General features: G+C 53.2%; 4 protein-coding genes across 4 annotated transcripts; 1 reads left to right on the top strand and 3 right to left on the bottom strand.

Moving 5' to 3' along the window:
• Positions 1-808: 808 nt before the first annotated feature.
• Positions 809-3,117, bottom strand: Z517_00951 (uncharacterized protein; the record flags this gene model as incomplete). The annotated part of the gene is made up of 3 exons (XM_013433913.1): positions 809-2,457; positions 2,520-3,047; positions 3,111-3,117. The coding sequence occupies 3 exons, from the start codon at positions 3,115-3,117 to the stop codon at positions 809-811; spliced, it is 2,184 nt and encodes a 727-aa protein (XP_013289367.1).
• A 1,295-nt stretch (positions 3,118-4,412) lies between these two features.
• Z517_00952 (DNA repair protein rhp51) lies at positions 4,413-5,619 on the bottom strand (the record flags this gene model as incomplete). The annotated part of the gene is made up of 4 exons (XM_013433914.1): positions 4,413-5,221; positions 5,269-5,336; positions 5,389-5,468; positions 5,527-5,619. The coding sequence occupies 4 exons, from the start codon at positions 5,617-5,619 to the stop codon at positions 4,413-4,415; spliced, it is 1,050 nt and encodes a 349-aa protein (XP_013289368.1).
• Positions 5,620-6,369: 750 nt separating this feature from the next.
• On the bottom strand, positions 6,370-7,968 carry Z517_00953 (uncharacterized protein; the record flags this gene model as incomplete). The annotated part of the gene is made up of 1 exon (XM_013433915.1): positions 6,370-7,968. One exon carries the CDS (start codon positions 7,966-7,968, stop codon positions 6,370-6,372), a length of 1,599 nt encoding a protein of 532 aa, XP_013289369.1.
• Positions 7,969-13,543: 5,575 nt separating this feature from the next.
• Z517_00954 (uncharacterized protein) lies at positions 13,544-17,224 on the top strand (the record flags this gene model as incomplete). The annotated part of the gene is made up of 1 exon (XM_013433916.1): positions 13,544-17,224. The coding sequence occupies one exon, from the start codon at positions 13,544-13,546 to the stop codon at positions 17,222-17,224; it is 3,681 nt and encodes a 1,226-aa protein (XP_013289370.1).
• Positions 17,225-17,302: the final 78 nt, after the last annotated feature.

A 17,302-nucleotide genomic window follows, 5' to 3' on the forward strand; every position in this document is an offset into this window, starting at 1 on the left:
ACCACGTCGTTCTCTTCCTACGGGGGGTCATGGGCAGGATTTACGGATACGGCACACGCTGGGGTCCTTTTCATCGGGCAAGGTGAACGGACAGTCAGACAGTTACAGGGATATTTGCACGTTTGCACGAGCCGTGGTCAGAAGGACTCGTTCATCCCTACAGCTCCGTATCCAGCGCGGAGGGCACAAGTCATTAAGACACAGGGCATCAGGCACGAGCTTCACCTGTCTCTCTCCTCTGTACTAGTACATTACATTATCGTCCCCTTTTCTCTCCTCTCTCCTCTTATCTCTTCGATCATCTCCTGGTGAACATAAGAGAAATATGGTGGGTAGAGACGCACAAATCCCTCCCCACTAGCATAGCGCTGCTCTTCTTCCCCCGCTGTGGGACCTTGCTCTTTCCCATTGTCTGGCTGGCCACGAAGGCCAAGTCGATGGCAAAGGTCTCAACCCATCTTCCACACTCCATAAACTTTGCGACTGGTGTCGAAACTGTTCTGTGGCGTCTTTACCCCACATCACAGCGTGTACACTGGTAAGCTCGGTCTGCGAGGTGCTGGATTCGTGCTGGTGGTGGTGCTCTTCAACCATGAACCCTCTTCGAGGTCGCGAATAGAATTAGCGTTTAGTAATAACAGGGGTATTGAGAACTGAATGATTTTTTCAAGATCGAATAGTCGAAATGTGGCCAAAAGAGCGAATACCACCGCCGGCATGGGCAATGTTCATGTTTGTGTTTCTGGCGTCCGAGGTGTAGTTCTGATCGTGAGCTTGGGAACTATTATCAAAGATGTTAGTAGGCTTGTCAGCGCGCATGATAAAAGGGTATCGACTTACTGCTCATCCCATATCCCTCAGTTCTCCCCTCTCGGTCTTGGTTGTCGATCTCGACCTTGATTGCCACATTCAGGCCCCCCCTCAGTTGCGGGCCGACCGCCTCTGAGCTGATACCATCTGCAGCTAGATGTGTTGTTCCCGCCCCTTCCTCACCGGCATGTAGGTATCCGTGTCCGTCGGGCGCACCCTTGTTCGTGTGGGGACGAGATTTGCCCTTCTTGCCCGTTGTACTCACCGCAGGTGAGATCGACGGTGGATACGCAGAGCCATTAGCGGTACCATTTGCAGGCTGCGAGTCTTCATCATCGGCAACTTCAGTGATACATGCGTAATTTCTGCTTGGCATCGTGCATTGATTCCAGTCGGCACCTTTCATCACGCCCCCTGGTTGTTTGTTGAACATCTTGAGGAGTGTCTCATCGGTATTTCCATCCCTCAAATGGTGGATTTTATTTCTCCGCGCTAGCAAGTTCGCCACAGCTCGAGGAGGTGGTTTGTTAGTGATAGCACTGGAGATAATGTTCGCCATGTATCGCGGATCTTCGACTGGATCCATGTTATCCGCAGGGTTCGAATAGAAGCGACCTAATGCTGCAAGGTGTACATCTCCTCCGAGGATAGTGACTCGAACGGAGAAGTCTGTAGAGAGTTTCTGTAGTCGAAGAACCAACTCGCGCCGTTCGGTCTTGTGGTGGCGCGCCGTGTAGTGGTCGTCCAGGTCATCCAGGAGATCAACAGAGCCATCGAACGAGTTGAAAAAGCCTCCGGCGAAGCCAAACCTCTTATTCAGCAAGCGAACCGGGGCAATCAAGGGCGATGTCAGGATGTTTTCTAGCCACGCGAGCCGGGGATATGCGATGGGCACACCAAGGAGGAGAATCAGGTGCTTGATTTCTCCATGTGCTTCCCTAAACTCCTTCTCCAGTCTCTCAAAGATCAGGTCGTACGTGTCTGGATAATTGACTTGTTTCCTTGTTCGTTCCGTCCTCGCGTCAATGCCACAGAAAGCGATGCGGCGACCCAGGCGCATGTACAGGTTTCTCGATCGTTCCTCGACGTACGGGCCAGGGCGTTTGCCAACAATCCAACTTGGGTCGTCTGCTGTCCTTTTGTACACATACGTATTGTTCAGTTGACGCGGATCAACTCCTGCCGTACCATTGGCGTTAGCACCCATGGTCTTGGGCGCATCCGTGGTGAACGTTGAGACGGGTGGGGCAGTGTGATGCTGGAACAAGCAATAGTACTTGAAACTGACACCACCGAGGCCACGGAAGACAGCACATCTCATGAAATGGTCGGTGTAGGAACCGAACCCGTCAATGATGTCGTGGTCGTCCCAAATATTGATCTGGGCGATTTGAGAATTGGCCGAGGCGAAGGGTTCTGTGGAATACCATCGGATGTAGTTCTCAAAGTAGTATTTGTCGCATTGCTCCCTGAGGTCCCCACTGAAAGGGTATTCTCGCCTCTTCTTAGGATTGGAAATGGACGTCCACTCCTTCAATGGGCCCTTGACCCGGATCGAATCGTTGTAAATCTGATCACCTCCGCCAATCATGACATGGAAAGGGCGCTGCGCATGAGTGCGCAGGACGTCATTCCACAAGACAGGTCCTAGATGATTCCTGTCAGCGTACTCATGCATTATCTCTCATACTCGACCCAAAAACACTTACCTGACCAGAAATCTTCATCCGTTCCGACCGAGAATCCATTGCAGGAGTGGAACATGATGCGCATCGATTGTGTGGCAGAAGGCACTACAAACTGCCTGGACGGTTCCTTGGAGACATCGGTGAGGAATTGCATGTTTGGGATCGAGTACTGCCATTTTGCTTCGGCCTCAACTAGAGGTACCCTGAGGCTGAACCGCCAGAATGTCTTATCCGGATCCGAGTAAAGCTTCAAACCCTGTACCGTTTGCGACGGCAAAGACTTCAACTTCGTGCCAGATTCCAACGCTCCCAGGCTCTTCAGTTCCAGCTCCGGAGTGTTGTTGTTGGGTGTAGTGACGAGGAGGACGGAGCCGTGCCAGAACACATTCGAGGGCCCTTCATCGCTCATACGTTGGTAATTCAGCAGAGGGCCACAAAGGACGTCGAAGTGGGAGCTGGAGTTGGTGATTTCGGGACCAGTCCCGTGGCCATCCCGCGACTCTGCGGTGCGCAGGGACTGGCCTCCGTCCGTGTTTCCGTCTGGGTGCGCTGGCAGCAGGCATTGTTAGCCAGATATGCAGGTTAGCTGGGGTCGAGGGGAACGAAGCTCACCTTCCATTGAGGGTAACAGGTCCACTGTCCAGCAATACCAACTTGTTTGCGACTAACAATTGAATCGGCAGCTCACTGTGCCCGTTGACGAGAGGCTAGAGGCGTTCCTTCAGTACGTTCAATACCCGAGTAAAGTGTCCACGTAAAGAGGAGAGCCAAGCTCTAGGTAGTAATAGTAGTAACACAGGGAAGAAGAATGCGGGTCGAGAGAATAGAAGCGAAATCAAGGAGAGGAAGTTGTTTACAGCGGCCACAGCTCAAAATAAATTCCGAAGCAGAGGGGAGATTTCAGAAGGATACGGGCCAGGAAATAGTAGTTTCACGAGGGGGCCAGATGTGCTAGCGATGCAATCTGATGTGTCCCTCGTGGGATTCACAATGCAGTCGATCGGTCCCAAGGTTGTGAGAGGCGTGGAGGGCTTGGCCAGACGCATTATAATTGTTTGTACTCGTACTGGGTAGGTACTCCGGACTGCGCTTTAGCTGGGTCATGTATGATGACGCCAAGGGGGTTCGCGCCCAGGCTGTACTGGTGCACACCACCCTACTCTACAGTGCTCTGCCCACTGTGGTATAGGCGTGGGCCTCAGCCCCGGGTGGATTGGAGAACGGGTTCCCTCGGCACCACTAGGCCTTACTGACCAGCCACAGGCAATCACCCACAGCAACGCCATCCCATCCATCAGTGGGTCTCGTTGGCGAACTGCTCCAGCTGGCTCCCGCCCGCCCCTGGCTGAACTGGCTCTCGGACATTTGCTTTGACTATTGGGTGAATGTGTAGCGAAGTAGGTACAAAGTCATTAGCATGTACTCGGTACCTCGTATAACTTGCATATCCGATGTCTTGTAGATAGCAAATACTCTGTGTTTAGTACTACCAGCATAATTCTTCTCTGTCGATCTATTCCGCCATAGGCTGGCACCTTGCTATAGACGTGCTCTGACAGGTCACATTCCCTCCCAAAACCTGAAATTTCAAGGCTCATTAGCCAGCATCCACCATGCGCGCCTCGTCTCTCATTCGCTCTAGCCACCATGATAGGCATCAGCCACAATGCTTAACTTTGACCCTGACGCATGCCTGTTTGACCTTTTTCAGCTGGTGGTTGTACCTCGTGTTCTAAAGGAGATCGGAACTTGTGCCCAGTCAGCTAACAAGTCCATGACCCCTGCAACCCCCATTCAGCGCTCGTTCTGACCCTAAAAGACATCCGTTGCGCCACTGCTAACAATGTTTTCACATAAAGCCACTTGCTCGTATGCATGAATCTTCAGTCGTGGATATGATATACTTAGCCCCACTTACTCCTTGTCGTCCTTGGGCTGAGGATCGCCAATTCCACTGTCATAAATGGCAAACAAAGTGTCGCTCTCTGGCAAACATGGACTGTCGTAGATCTTGCAGATCCGAGTCTCGCCTCGACCTTTTTTCAAGCTCAGCCTGGTAGTGCTTGCATGTGCTATAATGTTGCCGCCGATGGGTTTCTTCGGGTCTGGGTTGAACATGGCGCTGGGGCCGCCGTCCACTTGTGCAACCACTTGATTGGTGATGACCACTGCAATGCCAAACTCGTCCGCAAGTCTTTGTAGCGTGCGTAGAAATTTCGCCATGTGCGATTGTCGTGATGAGAGCTCTCCTCGGCCGTTATAATCTGTTCGGTACAACGAAGTCGCCGAATCAACAATCAGCAACGAGAACCGGGTTTCACACATCATCTGCGACGCTTGCTGGAGCAGTTGCAGCTGGTGCTCAGAATTGTATGCCCGAGCGTAAGCAACATTGTCCAGGACTTCTTCCCCCTCGAGGCCATATCGCTGTGCAACCGACAGCAGACGAATGGGGCGGAATGTGCCTTCGGTGTCGATGTATAAACATTTTCCTTCTCCGCCACCCATATCAAAGGGTAACTGGCATGTAACCGCCATTGTGTGGCAAATCTGACTCTTCCCAGTGCGGAACTCGCCAAAGATCTCTGTGATGGAGCCCGTCTCGATGCCACCGCCGAGGAGTCGGTCAAGGTTCTTCGAGCCAGTGGTTATCGAGATGAGATCACTTCTTCGGGCATGCATCTCGGTGGCGGTGGTGAAGCCCATGGGCACCAGTTTCATTGCTGTCACACATCAGCGCAGAACGTCAAAGATGTGATTGTCTCCAAACCTTCATTCAAGAGCTTCGAGGCCTTTGCCTCTGATATGCCTTTGATCTGTTCTAATTGTCTGCGCGGCCTGTATAAACTGGTGAGCTCGGCCACGGTCTGTTTAGGAGGTTGGCAATTACGTGTATGCAATCGACTCGACCGTGTGATAGCCGCCTTCGGTGACCAGTTTGATGTCTCTTTCAGTCAGACCTGCAACCCCCTAACAGAACGACTCAGTCCTCTGGAGAGCGGAAAACTAGATTGTTGACGAAGCTTACCACCAACTGAGAAATTGGGATGGGTGCTCCAGGGCCCCCAGGCATGTCCTCGTACTCATCCTGAGGGGCGTCAGTGCTCTCAATTTGCGTCATGACGGTCTTCTCAAGCACAGCGCGTATGCGACGTCGGCGAGAATACAGCGACGAGGGTCGAGAGGCCAAATATTCTGGAGGAAGCAGTTGCTCTGTGGAAAGTAGGGTCCCGTGGACGAGGTGGCCAAAAAGAAATCGCGCGTTGCTTTGGGTGCGTAACGCCTCGACGCGTCTAGTAGGTTGACGTGCAGCCTAAGCCCCCCGGAACAACGTTCTACCAGAACGCGAGAGCACGTGATACTTTTCGTCATCAAGACTCCCGCGTTCATGTACCTACACCTCCCTTTTACGCACCCACGCACCTCCGCACCTCAGTCCCCGGCCATCTCTACAAGTCAGATGAGACGATCTGAGAATTCCCTTATCCATGTCAAGGAAATACGTTGATTCTCCAGCCGGAAACAGTCTTGTTCATCCTAGTTCAAATAGTCGCCCCTTGTTCCATCTGCCAGATCCGTCTCCTGCCAGTCGATGTTCCATGCGTTGCACGCTTGAGAGTAGTTGTACATTGCTCACCCTTCCCGTTCTTTCCCTTCCATTATGGGATTTTCCAGCCTTCCCAGCCTCCCAGGTAAGTGGTGATGTCCTTCCGGATCTCCCTTGCTAAAAAGCCCATGTCGTCACTCACAATGCTTTTCGAGTCCCCGCCCCCAAGTCCCAGGTTGCAAACCTACACACTTCGCAACTCCACGGATCCCTTTTTTGGTTCCTTGCGCCGTAAAGAAAACGTGCTGCCAGCATTGAGCAATATCATTCTATCCATCTGGTCACATATCCCATGAAATCTGCGTCTTCCAGCAAACGGGCCATGTCTGCTTCTGCCAACTGTATGACCGCCTCAAGTTGATCCTTCCGGTCATCGAATGGCAAGATGATGCACGAGCCAGGATCCTTACTCCAGGGCTTCCGCACCCAGTCTGGCCGACCGAGGCCCATTTCGAAGGTCGAATCGTAAAAATTGAGCCTCATCCAGCTCGTGATGTACATATCTGCCCCATTCGTCCGGTCCATGTTGCTCGCTTGCAAGTCTCGGATGTCGATCTTCGGATTTGGATACGTTGCCAAAGCAATCGCTTGTCGAATATAGGGCTCGTCGACGCAGTTGATGGCCTTGCGGACTGCCAATGCCGTCTCAGTCATCGACGGTACACTATTGTCCGCCAAGTGGCTGAGGGGCAGTTGCACAGAGGCAAAATCGACCGCGGCTCCGAAGTAGGACTCTGACAGCGGCTTCCTCAGCTTTCTGCGGATATCAACAGGAATAAGAAGCTTCGAGGTTGTGACATCTGGCACAGAGGGGATTCTAGCCTTTGTCATTCCATGCCAGACCAGAGCCAGCAAAGCGTCATGTTGTGTCACGAACGCGCCGTCGGCGTGAGCTTGGAGCCCTTGCTTCAACTCATCCAGCTTCCTCGAGGGAAAGGCAAAAACGCAGCCACGACCCCGAGGTTTGATGGGTTCATCGTCTGTAGGTATCGGGTGTGCCGTTTTCCACTTCAGCTCCCGATTAGTGATCTGATTGGCGAATGGGTAGGACAGCTCCCTTCTGACAATACTCATGCGAGTAGCGAATGCGTCCAGTCTCATCGAAAGACTTGGGATATCGTGACCGCGGGTATCCAAGTGACGGTCAAACGTGTATTCATCGTCCAACACACTACCTGAGGCGAGCAAGCCAAAGCCGGTGCCATCAGAGATGCAGTGGTGGAGGTAGACAGACACAATGATGCCGCCTTCCACCACATTTGCCTGGACTCTGAAAACGGGAGCCCGGTGCTCGTCAGCAGACTCGCCCAGCGCGGAGACCAGCTCAGGCTTGATGACGCTGGGTGGTAGGCCTCTTTCGCAGATCTCGTCATAGGTGTAGGGGAACTCTTCGCAGGTGAATCGACGTACACTGACGTTGGGATATTCAAGGAAATCCGTATCGGAAAATCGGATCTCGACTGCACCCACCCGATTTCCTGGGTTGTCCACGGCCACCACATATCCACTCAGATATGGCTTCGCGTCGACAGTCTTCCGAACGAAGCGATTTAACTTCTCCACCACCTCTGGGAGTGCTTCGGAGCTCGGTAAGCGATACGCAAAACAGATGCGGATGTACGACCGAGGCATGCAGTGCTCGATACTGGACAACTGAATGACGTGATCTGAGCCCGGGTGATCATAGGGCTCGAGAGCGGTATGGACGTCTGGACTGATAGAACGGCCGATACCGTTGGTGGGGATTGCAGATCCATTCGTATGAAGGTCGTCGGACGGATCATGGTCTGTATTGTTCTCGGAGGGGTTAGAGGTCGTGGGTGAAGCACTGTCCGGACTGGAGCCGTTCACGAAGTCTGACATTGTGTCGTTCTTGAAGGTATCGAGTTCTTGAGTGAAATCAGTCATATGGAGCTATTCCTTGAGAATGATGTTTACCAGGGCAAGCGTAAGGCAAGAGAACAGGAGTGAGGTTGGCTGACAAGGAATTCTTGTTGCTTATTGGGTTTCGCCAGGTTGGTCTGAGGGCATTCTGTTGGAGAACAAGCATGGCTGGCGGATTTTTATGAAGGTCCCTCGAGGCGTCACTGCCTGGAGGTGAATACCGTGTCGAGGGGCAAGAGCAAGGGGCAGTCACCATCCGGTAGTGAGTCGATATCACCCCGGGGACGTGACGGTAAACTGAGATGTCTTTCTGTGCTAACAAACAGGCAGAGAAAGCGTCCGCGGTCACCACAAGCTCTCAACAGGTCAAGTCTAGGTGACGTTCAGGTGAAGCTGGAAAGACAGGACTCTACTCTGCGAGTCCACCCTGTCAATATAAACAGGTCGTGGGCCTGTCTACTTGGGCAAAATGACGGACAAGCCAATCATGTCCCGGCAGGCTGATGGTTGCGCAAACGTAAGAATCCAACCCCAGAGTGAGAGAAAGACTCATTCAACAGCCATACTGCAATTGACTAGCCCAGCCGGACAGAGACAGAGACGAAGGGAACTAAATAGACGAAGACATCCTAGGAGAACCAGAGCAGAGGTAAGAGGATAGCCCAGTGTAGATGAAGGGTGAGGAATTGGTTGCCTTTCTACGCAAAGGACCGGATGCTCTGTGATCGTTGTGGGGAATGGGATGGTTAAAACTTACGTGCCCGCTTTGCGCCTCTGCAGCTCGACCCATGTGGCCTTGTCTATTTCTTTCCCCTAGTTATCGGGTTAGCGCTGCCCGTTTGAGAGAGGTGCGTGATGTCTGGGCTCGCCAGGGAGCGGAACCACCCAAACTTCCCTGGGCCGATAGACCTTGACGAGACCGCACCCAAGGAGAGACGGACAAGGAAGAGATAGCCAGCGTGCCAGGCTCGCAGCAATGAATCGGGCAAGCTGGATATCTCAAAAATTGCGGTGCGATCGTTAGCAAGTCTGCAAGGCAAGCGATTGACAGAGATGAGCGACGCACAGGGACAAGGGCAGGGCGTCGGTCCCTGGCGCTGTGTCACCTCGCCACTCTGCCGACGCGAAGGCAGTCAGCCTCGCTCGTCAATGTCCCGTTGGTGCCGTTGGCCTTTTGGGGGAGCGAGGGAGGTCATCCCAGGGCCCACCAGATGCAGTCGATACAGTGTGGAACACATTATTGATACATTGAATGCGGCCAGTGGACTCGCACAGCTAGCTCACGCCGGTTCTCCCAACTCATCCAGGAGCAGTAAGAAAGCAGGGGGAAAGGAGAAGCACGACTCGAGAAGTGCAGCACGATCTTGGGTCAGCTGAGCGACACAGGCGGTGGAGGTCCGGCTTGCAGATCGGCGGCGCGGTGCTGGTGCAGGCACGGAGAAGGGAGGTGCGTGTGAGCAAGACGCTCGAAAGCCAGGACGAACAGGCGAAGCGGCCAATGGTGGAGGGTAGCAGTCCGCAAGCGAGCCGTCTGCTTGACATCGAGCACTACTGCGGCCTGCATGATGAAAAGGGTGTGTGGATTTTGTGGGAGGAGAAAGGACAAGTGGTCTTGGATAAGAACAAGATAGCAACAGTAGTGGTCAGAGAGTGGCATAGTCGTTGACAGGGGTGTCTGAGAGAGCATGGGCCACACCCTTGAGGGGGGCAGATGGTCCAGGGTTACCCGCCCTAGCTCTGCATCGAAGGGCTCATCGTTGACCGTTCGGTCACATTTTCCAGACGAATGATTCCTTGATGGGCGGCATGATGAAATGATCTATTAGCCGAGAATAGCATTGCGGGAGCATGTCTCCGGATGCCCTGGGGAGCAGGGGAGGAATGCCTCGATTTTTGTCGGCTTGTGTGTTTCCTGGCAAGACAAAAGTGGGAGAGGGGCCAGAGATGCAAGCCAACGGGGAGTTTGAGATTTGCAGAGAACAGGTTTGAGTCCCACGGCCCCAGTAAGACACGCCCCGGAAGGTTCTTTCGTCAACGAGCTTCAGGAATCGAAGGCGGTTCAAGCTCGGTTGCACCACCTAACTCAGGCAAGACTAGCCCTGTCCAAAGGCTTGAAGCCCAAGGAAGAGCACATGGGGATGAGGGAGTGCGTAACGCGAACGGCTTGACAAGAGGCGTCTCACCCCAAAGGCAAGCCGCTCAGGCTTCGGAGGTTCGGGTGTTCGCTCAGAGTGCAGCGTCGCAAGGGCGAAGAAACTCGTCCAGACTCGTTTCCCAAACTCTCGTGCTCTACTCGGTACTCGAAGGCTGACGAACGACAAGCCCTGGTGATATTCTTCAATGGTCCATCCAGCGTGCTGTCAACCATCCACGATAGGACCATTTGTGGGCTTTTCGAAGCTGGGGGGTGCCTGTTTGCACCGTTCGACGGGGAAGCTGGATTCCCCGGAAGGGGCAGCCTGCAGTTCCGCGTTTCCAGGGTGGTTGGCTCTAACCAGGGGCTTGCTGGCAATCCTAGGAGTAGGGTTTCTTAGGGCCTCGGGCTAAAACTTCCTCAGCCCAAACCTGTCCCGTAAAGAAACCCAGTGGAAATGCACAATTCCGATTGCTGGTATGTGGGTGTTCTCTAGGCCCTTCTTCCTCAACCAACGTCTTTGCAAACTTTCAACATGGACACTGAAAATTGGGTGATTTCTCAAAAGATCGCCTGTTTTGGGGGGTTGCAGTCTCTGATCAACCAGCCCTTTGCGAGTCGACGCCGGAAGCGGGACGCACGGCTGCTGGAGGGTTGAAGACTCCCTGTTGTCTTGCGCATCTCCACACATAACAGATGCGGCAAATACTTGGGGGGGGGGGGTTATTGCTTTGTTGTCCCAGCTGGTGGACCAGATACCACAACACGGAGTAAGCCGTTACAGGGTGTTATAAGACCGCAGCCAGTTTGGAAACATTTCCTGCATTGGATGGGTGGCTTTTAGGTCGAAAACTTTCCGGCATTGAGCCATGGTCGCGGTCTTTGCACGCAGAAGCGAAAGGCGCCATTGTGGGATCTGCACAGTTCTCCTCGAAGGCTCTCCTTCTGCTGGATAGTCCATGTCATTGAGCAGGGTCTGTGGCTGGCAATACCAGCGTGTCATTCTTACTCAGGAACGTGTATTCGTGCTTGCTTTTTGCTCGCGTGTCGACTCGACCCACCTTGTTCGCCCTGTAGTCATGTCACCCTTTACGGTGATGCCGGACTGGAGTTTCGACTACGTACAGCGTACATGCAAAAGAAAATCCCATTGTAACGTGTAGAGGGGGTTTAGCAGGCATGGCACCCAACGCACCCGGCTTGAGTGACTGGGGTGTCGGTCCCCGTGCTCGCATATGGATTGTCGGTGGATTCACCGCTTTGATGATGGCACTTGCATAATCGTCAGTTTTTATGACCTTGTTTTGTTCGTAGTGGAACGCCCGGAAGGCAATCAACGGGAAGTCTCTGACAGGTGGTCATGGGTAAGCGATGGCTTGCGGCATGAGAGATTTTGGTCCCAAAGGGCTCAGTGTGTCTGAATGACCGCCTGACCTGTGCGTCGTGAGGATGTTGGCAAGGCCTCAGAAGCATTTCGGCGCACGCCAGACCTAGGCATTGGGAATGGCCGGGTCAGCATCGATGACAAGAGACAGAGGTGTGCGCCACCAGATGTTGCCTGTATTACGGAGGCTGAATCCGAAGTTGTGATGAAGTCTGAACAGCCATTAAGCTTCGAGGTCGACCAATGTTCCGTCAACCCACGCGGAGCGAATACTACTTTGTAAGGACGACTTCTCCGCTCTCTGCCGCCTGGGAAGTCCCCTCAAGTCGCAGGAACAAGCAGCAATGCCACGGGGGGAGGGCGGATGGAGGGGATATTGTGGCGCCCTCCATTTGTACCTAAAATGGTTGCTTCTGAACTGTGTGGCGGTGCCTAGCGTCATGTGGATACTATCGATCTGGAGGATTTAGGCGCTGTGTCCACCACTTGTTGGGCCCCGATCGGGATGGTCCCTCCCGTGTGACTGACTTGGTGAAGAGCGGTACCCTTGTGCAGCCATGAAACTTGTTTGGCAATCCCATCACGGCTCCGACATCAAGCGCATGCTAAAGCTATCCGCGACGCCTTGCTCGGGGTTATTGGAAGTCCAAGGCATCGACTTAGCGGTCGCCCGTGCTCGTTTGGCGGCGATTCGACTTCATGCATGCTCTGCAGGATCAAAGATGCCTCATGTGGAGACAGTCAGACGTCCAAGGCAACCAGTGCATCGTGGATGTAAAAAGTATTCGGCTGTCTTGTGCTACCGTACAATGATCCTTGCTTAACTGAGCACTGTGGCAGCCGTTCCTGGACGCTCCGACTGTGGCCAGCTGAAAAATAGGACAGCACGAAGTGTGCAATACGAGGAATTGCCTTTGCAAGCTGTTAGCGGTGACCGGCCAAGGTCTTCTTTCTGGCAGCCAGCTGCCTGGGATAGGAAGATGACGGTCCAGAAGGGGAAGCAGCCCACACACCATCAAACTCCAGCACCAGGTTGCCGTGTTCTTTGTGCTCTGGCTCAATCACGCGCACGGCTCCTCGATGTCACACTTGTCTAATGCAAGCTCTTGGGCATCGCCGGCTACAGGTGGAAACATTGACAACGAGACGGAGGAAACTGGACGGTCCCCTCCACAGGTAACAGCCCATGCGAGAACCTGAGGATCAGTGATGATTTCTGCCAGGGTACCTTGAGGTATCTTTTACATACAGGAGCCATCAAGGGTAGGAGACATGCACTGTGGATTCGGAACTTTGAGCCGCGACGCGAACAACGAATTACCAGGCTCAAGGTGTGTCTCAGGGCAAGTGATGGTAAGGGTAGGCGAGTCTGAAGGTAGTCGGCTACTGCGAGGGGAAGAGTTCCTGGATCTTGGGATCCATCTCGGGCAGGAGTGAAGCATGGCTGCATGGGAAGATATTGGCTGAGACGTCTGGACGCTACCTTTGCATGTCGCAGAAGCAATAACAACAAGATTTTGACTCACCATCCTCCCCTTGCAAACAAGAAGAGATCCAAAGAAGCCGACGGGGCGTGGGGAAGTAACCAGTCACCCAGTAGAAGAGATGGAAGGGCAGATCATGCATTAGGCGGGTTGGATGCTGCACGGTGGTGCACGGTGGTGGCCGCAGGTGACCGCAGGTGACCACGGTTCTCCGCCATTAATTGGGAAGGTGTGACGATCGCGACTTCCACCTTTCCACCTTTCCAGCCCAGGCTGCGCTAGTTGGGCACCTTGCTAATCACCACCATCGCCCATCCATGTCACACCTCGTATAATATTGATTGTTTCTCGCTCTGATCTACTCTTCAGCTCTGATGCTCACAGCCCGGCTTGATCTCTGCCAGCAGAATATCCTCGGCATGTCCTCTCCGTTCCCCACCTTCCGACTGCCCCGTGAGGTGGTGTAAATGTCAGGCTGTCGTCTTCCTCCCCACCGGGCTGGCTGCGGAGCCATACCGATTCTTCAAACATGACTTGGTCTCGAGATCAAGAATGAACCTCACCCAAAGACATGTCTTGTCTGCCGCCATTGCAGCGTTCATCGCTTGGGGTCTTGCAGTCCGCGCCCTTCCCGTCTTGCGCTTTCTGGGCTACGCTTTCACACTTGGCTCCCTGGTCACTCTTGTGACTCTGCTTGCAGTAACCTTGAGTGTATCTCGGTCGCGCCCGGCATGTCAGAGTCTGTCCTCACCTCCCAATGTATCCCCTGCCTTCCTTCTTCCTCCGAAGTGGGATCCCGAAATATCAGTCCTCCGGGTCTCCCAACAATACCAACCCCTACATCTCTACGACCAATCCTTTGTGGTCTCCCAAGCCCTCGAGGCTCTCATTGGTCTTGCGCTTCGCGACTTCGTTTCTTCCTGGTACCAGAACATCTCCAAGAGTCCGACTTTTGTCAATGAGGTGGATAGGAACATTCGCGCCGCGTTGGTGGAGATTAGAGACCGGATTCTCGCCGAGGACATTGTCAATGTGCTCGTGTCCAAGATTGTACCCTTGATCACCGCACATCTGCGTGACTTTGATCAGGCCGAGCGAGCTGTTCGAGGCCGCAGCCTGAACCGCAATGTCACCGAATCAGAGGAACTGGAATTGGCCATCGCAGCCAAGTACAAGGATGGCAAGCTACACCCTGCGGCGGCCCTTACTTACTCAGACACAAAGACCGTGCAGCAAGAACATCTCCGGAAAACCTTGGTCCGCATTTTACCGGACCTTTTGTCCCCGAGCATGATGGGCAGCCGCGCTACTCTGGTGCTGGTGAAGGAAATTGTCGCTGGCGCCGTGCTGTTTCCAATCATGCAGCTACTTTCCGATCCGGATACGTGGAATCAAATTGTTGAAGCATATGGGCGTACTGCATTACAAGATCGAAAGACAGTGCGCAGAATGAGAGCGGCTTTGGATCAACACGCATCTCCAGTCCCAAGAAACAGACCCGGCCAGGAGTTGCCCCGTTTAGCTCCCAATGACAGCGAGCGCGCCTTTGAGCGATTTGTTAGAGCCATTCGCAAAACCAAGAACCTATCGGATGCTCGGCGATTTCGGAACTCGGTCGTTAGCCAGATTCAGCGCGAGAGCCTTGTCGAAGGTCAGGATCCCGTCTATCTGCGAAGGTTGGAAATGGCCAAACGCGTACTGGACCAAAAGATTGCAAAGCTCACCCAAACTGGACCCGTCCCGCCGGCGGCGCTACCGCAGCTTGACTCTCGCCCCATTCCAGCCTCAAAACCTCGCGAGTGGTCCATGGTGGAGATCATGCACACTGCCTCGGGATTGTCATATTTCATGGAGTATATGGATCGTCAGAATCGTATGTCTTTGGTCCAGTTTTGGGTGGTGGTCGACGGCTTCCGCAACCCTCTCGAGGACGATTTTGGGGATGAGTTAAACCCCGGCATTCAACAAAGTTGGACTGATGCAGATCGTATGGACATTGCTCAAATTAGTGAAAAATACATGCTGAAAGAAGAACTCAACATCCCACAAGAATCCAGGGACGCTATCAAGGCATTCCTGGCCGCTGGTCGGAAAGCAACTCCTCAACAATATCGAGCCGCTAGAACTGCCATCTTGGCCGCTCAGTCGGCTGTGTTGGAAGAGCTAGAAACACGGCACCTGCCAAACTTTAGAAAATCTGATCTCTACTACAAATTTCTGGCTTCTGCCGAAGCGGCCGCCGCACGTCCTCGCCAGCAGAGTACGGGTAACCTTGCGGAGGGAAACGGGCAGGTTGGGGCAGAGACGACCAGAGCTCCAACCCAGGCTATGACAAGAAGCAGTTCGCAACTCGCCATACGAAATAAGGATCTAAGGCGAGCTGCGGTGTCGTCGTCAGATGTTCGAAGCCTGGCCTCCTCCAAATTATTTGAGGATGGAGATCTTGCCAAACGGTCTAGCGGTTCCACACCCCTGTTCGATGATGGTTACGACACTGACCCCTTGGCACATTCCACTAACAGCCTTGGACACGAGTCTCTGAATGGTGAGTCCTTAGATCAGCGTCAAGTCATCGAGAACATGGAGGCAGCAATGAACAACATCATGACAGACAGTCCGATGGACGAAACAATGGGCTACGACGACGATACCCTGTTTGGCTCCCCGGTATCGGTGACCAAATCTTCGAAGAACTTCGACTCACCGCGAAGCTCCCTCGACATCCCCAGCAGCGAACAGGCCAATAAACCCAAACCCAGCCTGGCAACACTTGGACTTGTCAATACTTCCTCTCGTATAGGTGTGTTCACCGACAACGACCTCTTTCCTGACGAAGAAAAGTTCATCGAAGATGAATATGTCGACAATGACGACAGTAAAGGAGACGGCGTAGACGAAGATGAGATCCACGAAGCTGCGCCCGGAGATCTCGGTCTTGCCGAAGCGATTACAGCTCTTAACAACGACATAGAGCGCCTAGTGGCCCAGGAATCGGTGGTGGACACATTGACGCGCAAGGCAGAACTAACAAACAACGTCGCCGAGCTGCGTATTCTGAACAAATCGAAATCAAGTCTTCAAAGGGAAATCCGCCGGAAAGAACTTCAACGTCAGCAATACATTGTCCAAGAAAGCGACAACAGTTTGTACGGTCGATCCAGCATCTCCATCAAGTCCGTTGTGGTGGGAAAAGAAGACGACGGGCGAGAATTTGCATTGTACGTTATTGAAGTTCAGAGGCAGGCTGGTGATCAGATGCCAGCCGCAGCGTGGGCAATTCCTCGACGGTATTCTGAATTCCATGAATTGCATCAACGACTACGACGCAGATATCCTTCCACGAGGAATCTTGAATTTCCTAGAAGAAGGGTTGTCATGAAACTTCAAAAGCAGTTCCTGCAGAATCGACGTCTTGCACTTGAACATTATTTGCAGCAGTTGCTCCAAATGCCAGATGTATGTCGCAGCAGAGAACTGCGCTCGTTTCTCTCACAATCAAGCATCAAGTCGCACCAGGACACGAGTAAAGAATCCAATGCACAAGATATCGTGACCCGGATTTATAATTCTGTCACTGAGGGCATGGACGAGTTCCTGGGTAATGTGTCGGTCCTGGACCAACTCTCGGTAGCCGGACAGAACCTGATATCGGCTGCCACAAATCAGTTGGGAATGAACCAGGCTGACATTGTGCCTCTGGAGCCTGGGCCGGTGGCCGAGGCCGAGGCCGAGTTGGCAGCTTTCGAGGACAAAGAACTGGAACCTTTTGTGAAACCAATCTGTGACATATTTCTCGAAACTTTTGAGTTGAATCGAGGCAACAACTGGCTGCGTGGTCGTGCCGTGATTGTGGTCCTCCATCAACTGCTCGGAGGCACGGTTGAGCGCAAAATTCGCGAAATCTTTGCAGGCTTTGTTCAGGAGGAGTCACTGCTCAAGTACATTGACATGATGAAGGAAACCATGTGGCCCGGCGGTGGCAAGCTGAGAGAAACCAAACCACGAACGGGGGCAGAGAAGAAGAAGTCAAAGTCGGAAGCAGCTCTGATGTTGGCCACGCTGATCCCCGATCTAGCTGGCAATGTGGTGGGAAGAGCCAATGCGCAAGCAGCTGCTAGAAGAATTACGGCCACCATGAACAACGCCCGACTCAATCAGCATCTTGTCTTTACAATTCTCGACGAGATTGTTGCGGTGTTGTTTGATCCGGCAAAGAAGGGGAGTCTCTCCTGATACATTATTGTGTGAGAGCATTGGAGGAGTTCAGGCACAAAAAGCATGTCGCGAGTTTGGGACCTATTCCGAGTGTAT

Source organism: Fonsecaea pedrosoi, assembly GCF_000835455.1.
Source record: "Fonsecaea pedrosoi CBS 271.37 unplaced genomic scaffold supercont1.1, whole genome shotgun sequence".
Taxonomy (NCBI): Eukaryota; Fungi; Ascomycota; class Eurotiomycetes; order Chaetothyriales; family Herpotrichiellaceae; genus Fonsecaea; species Fonsecaea pedrosoi.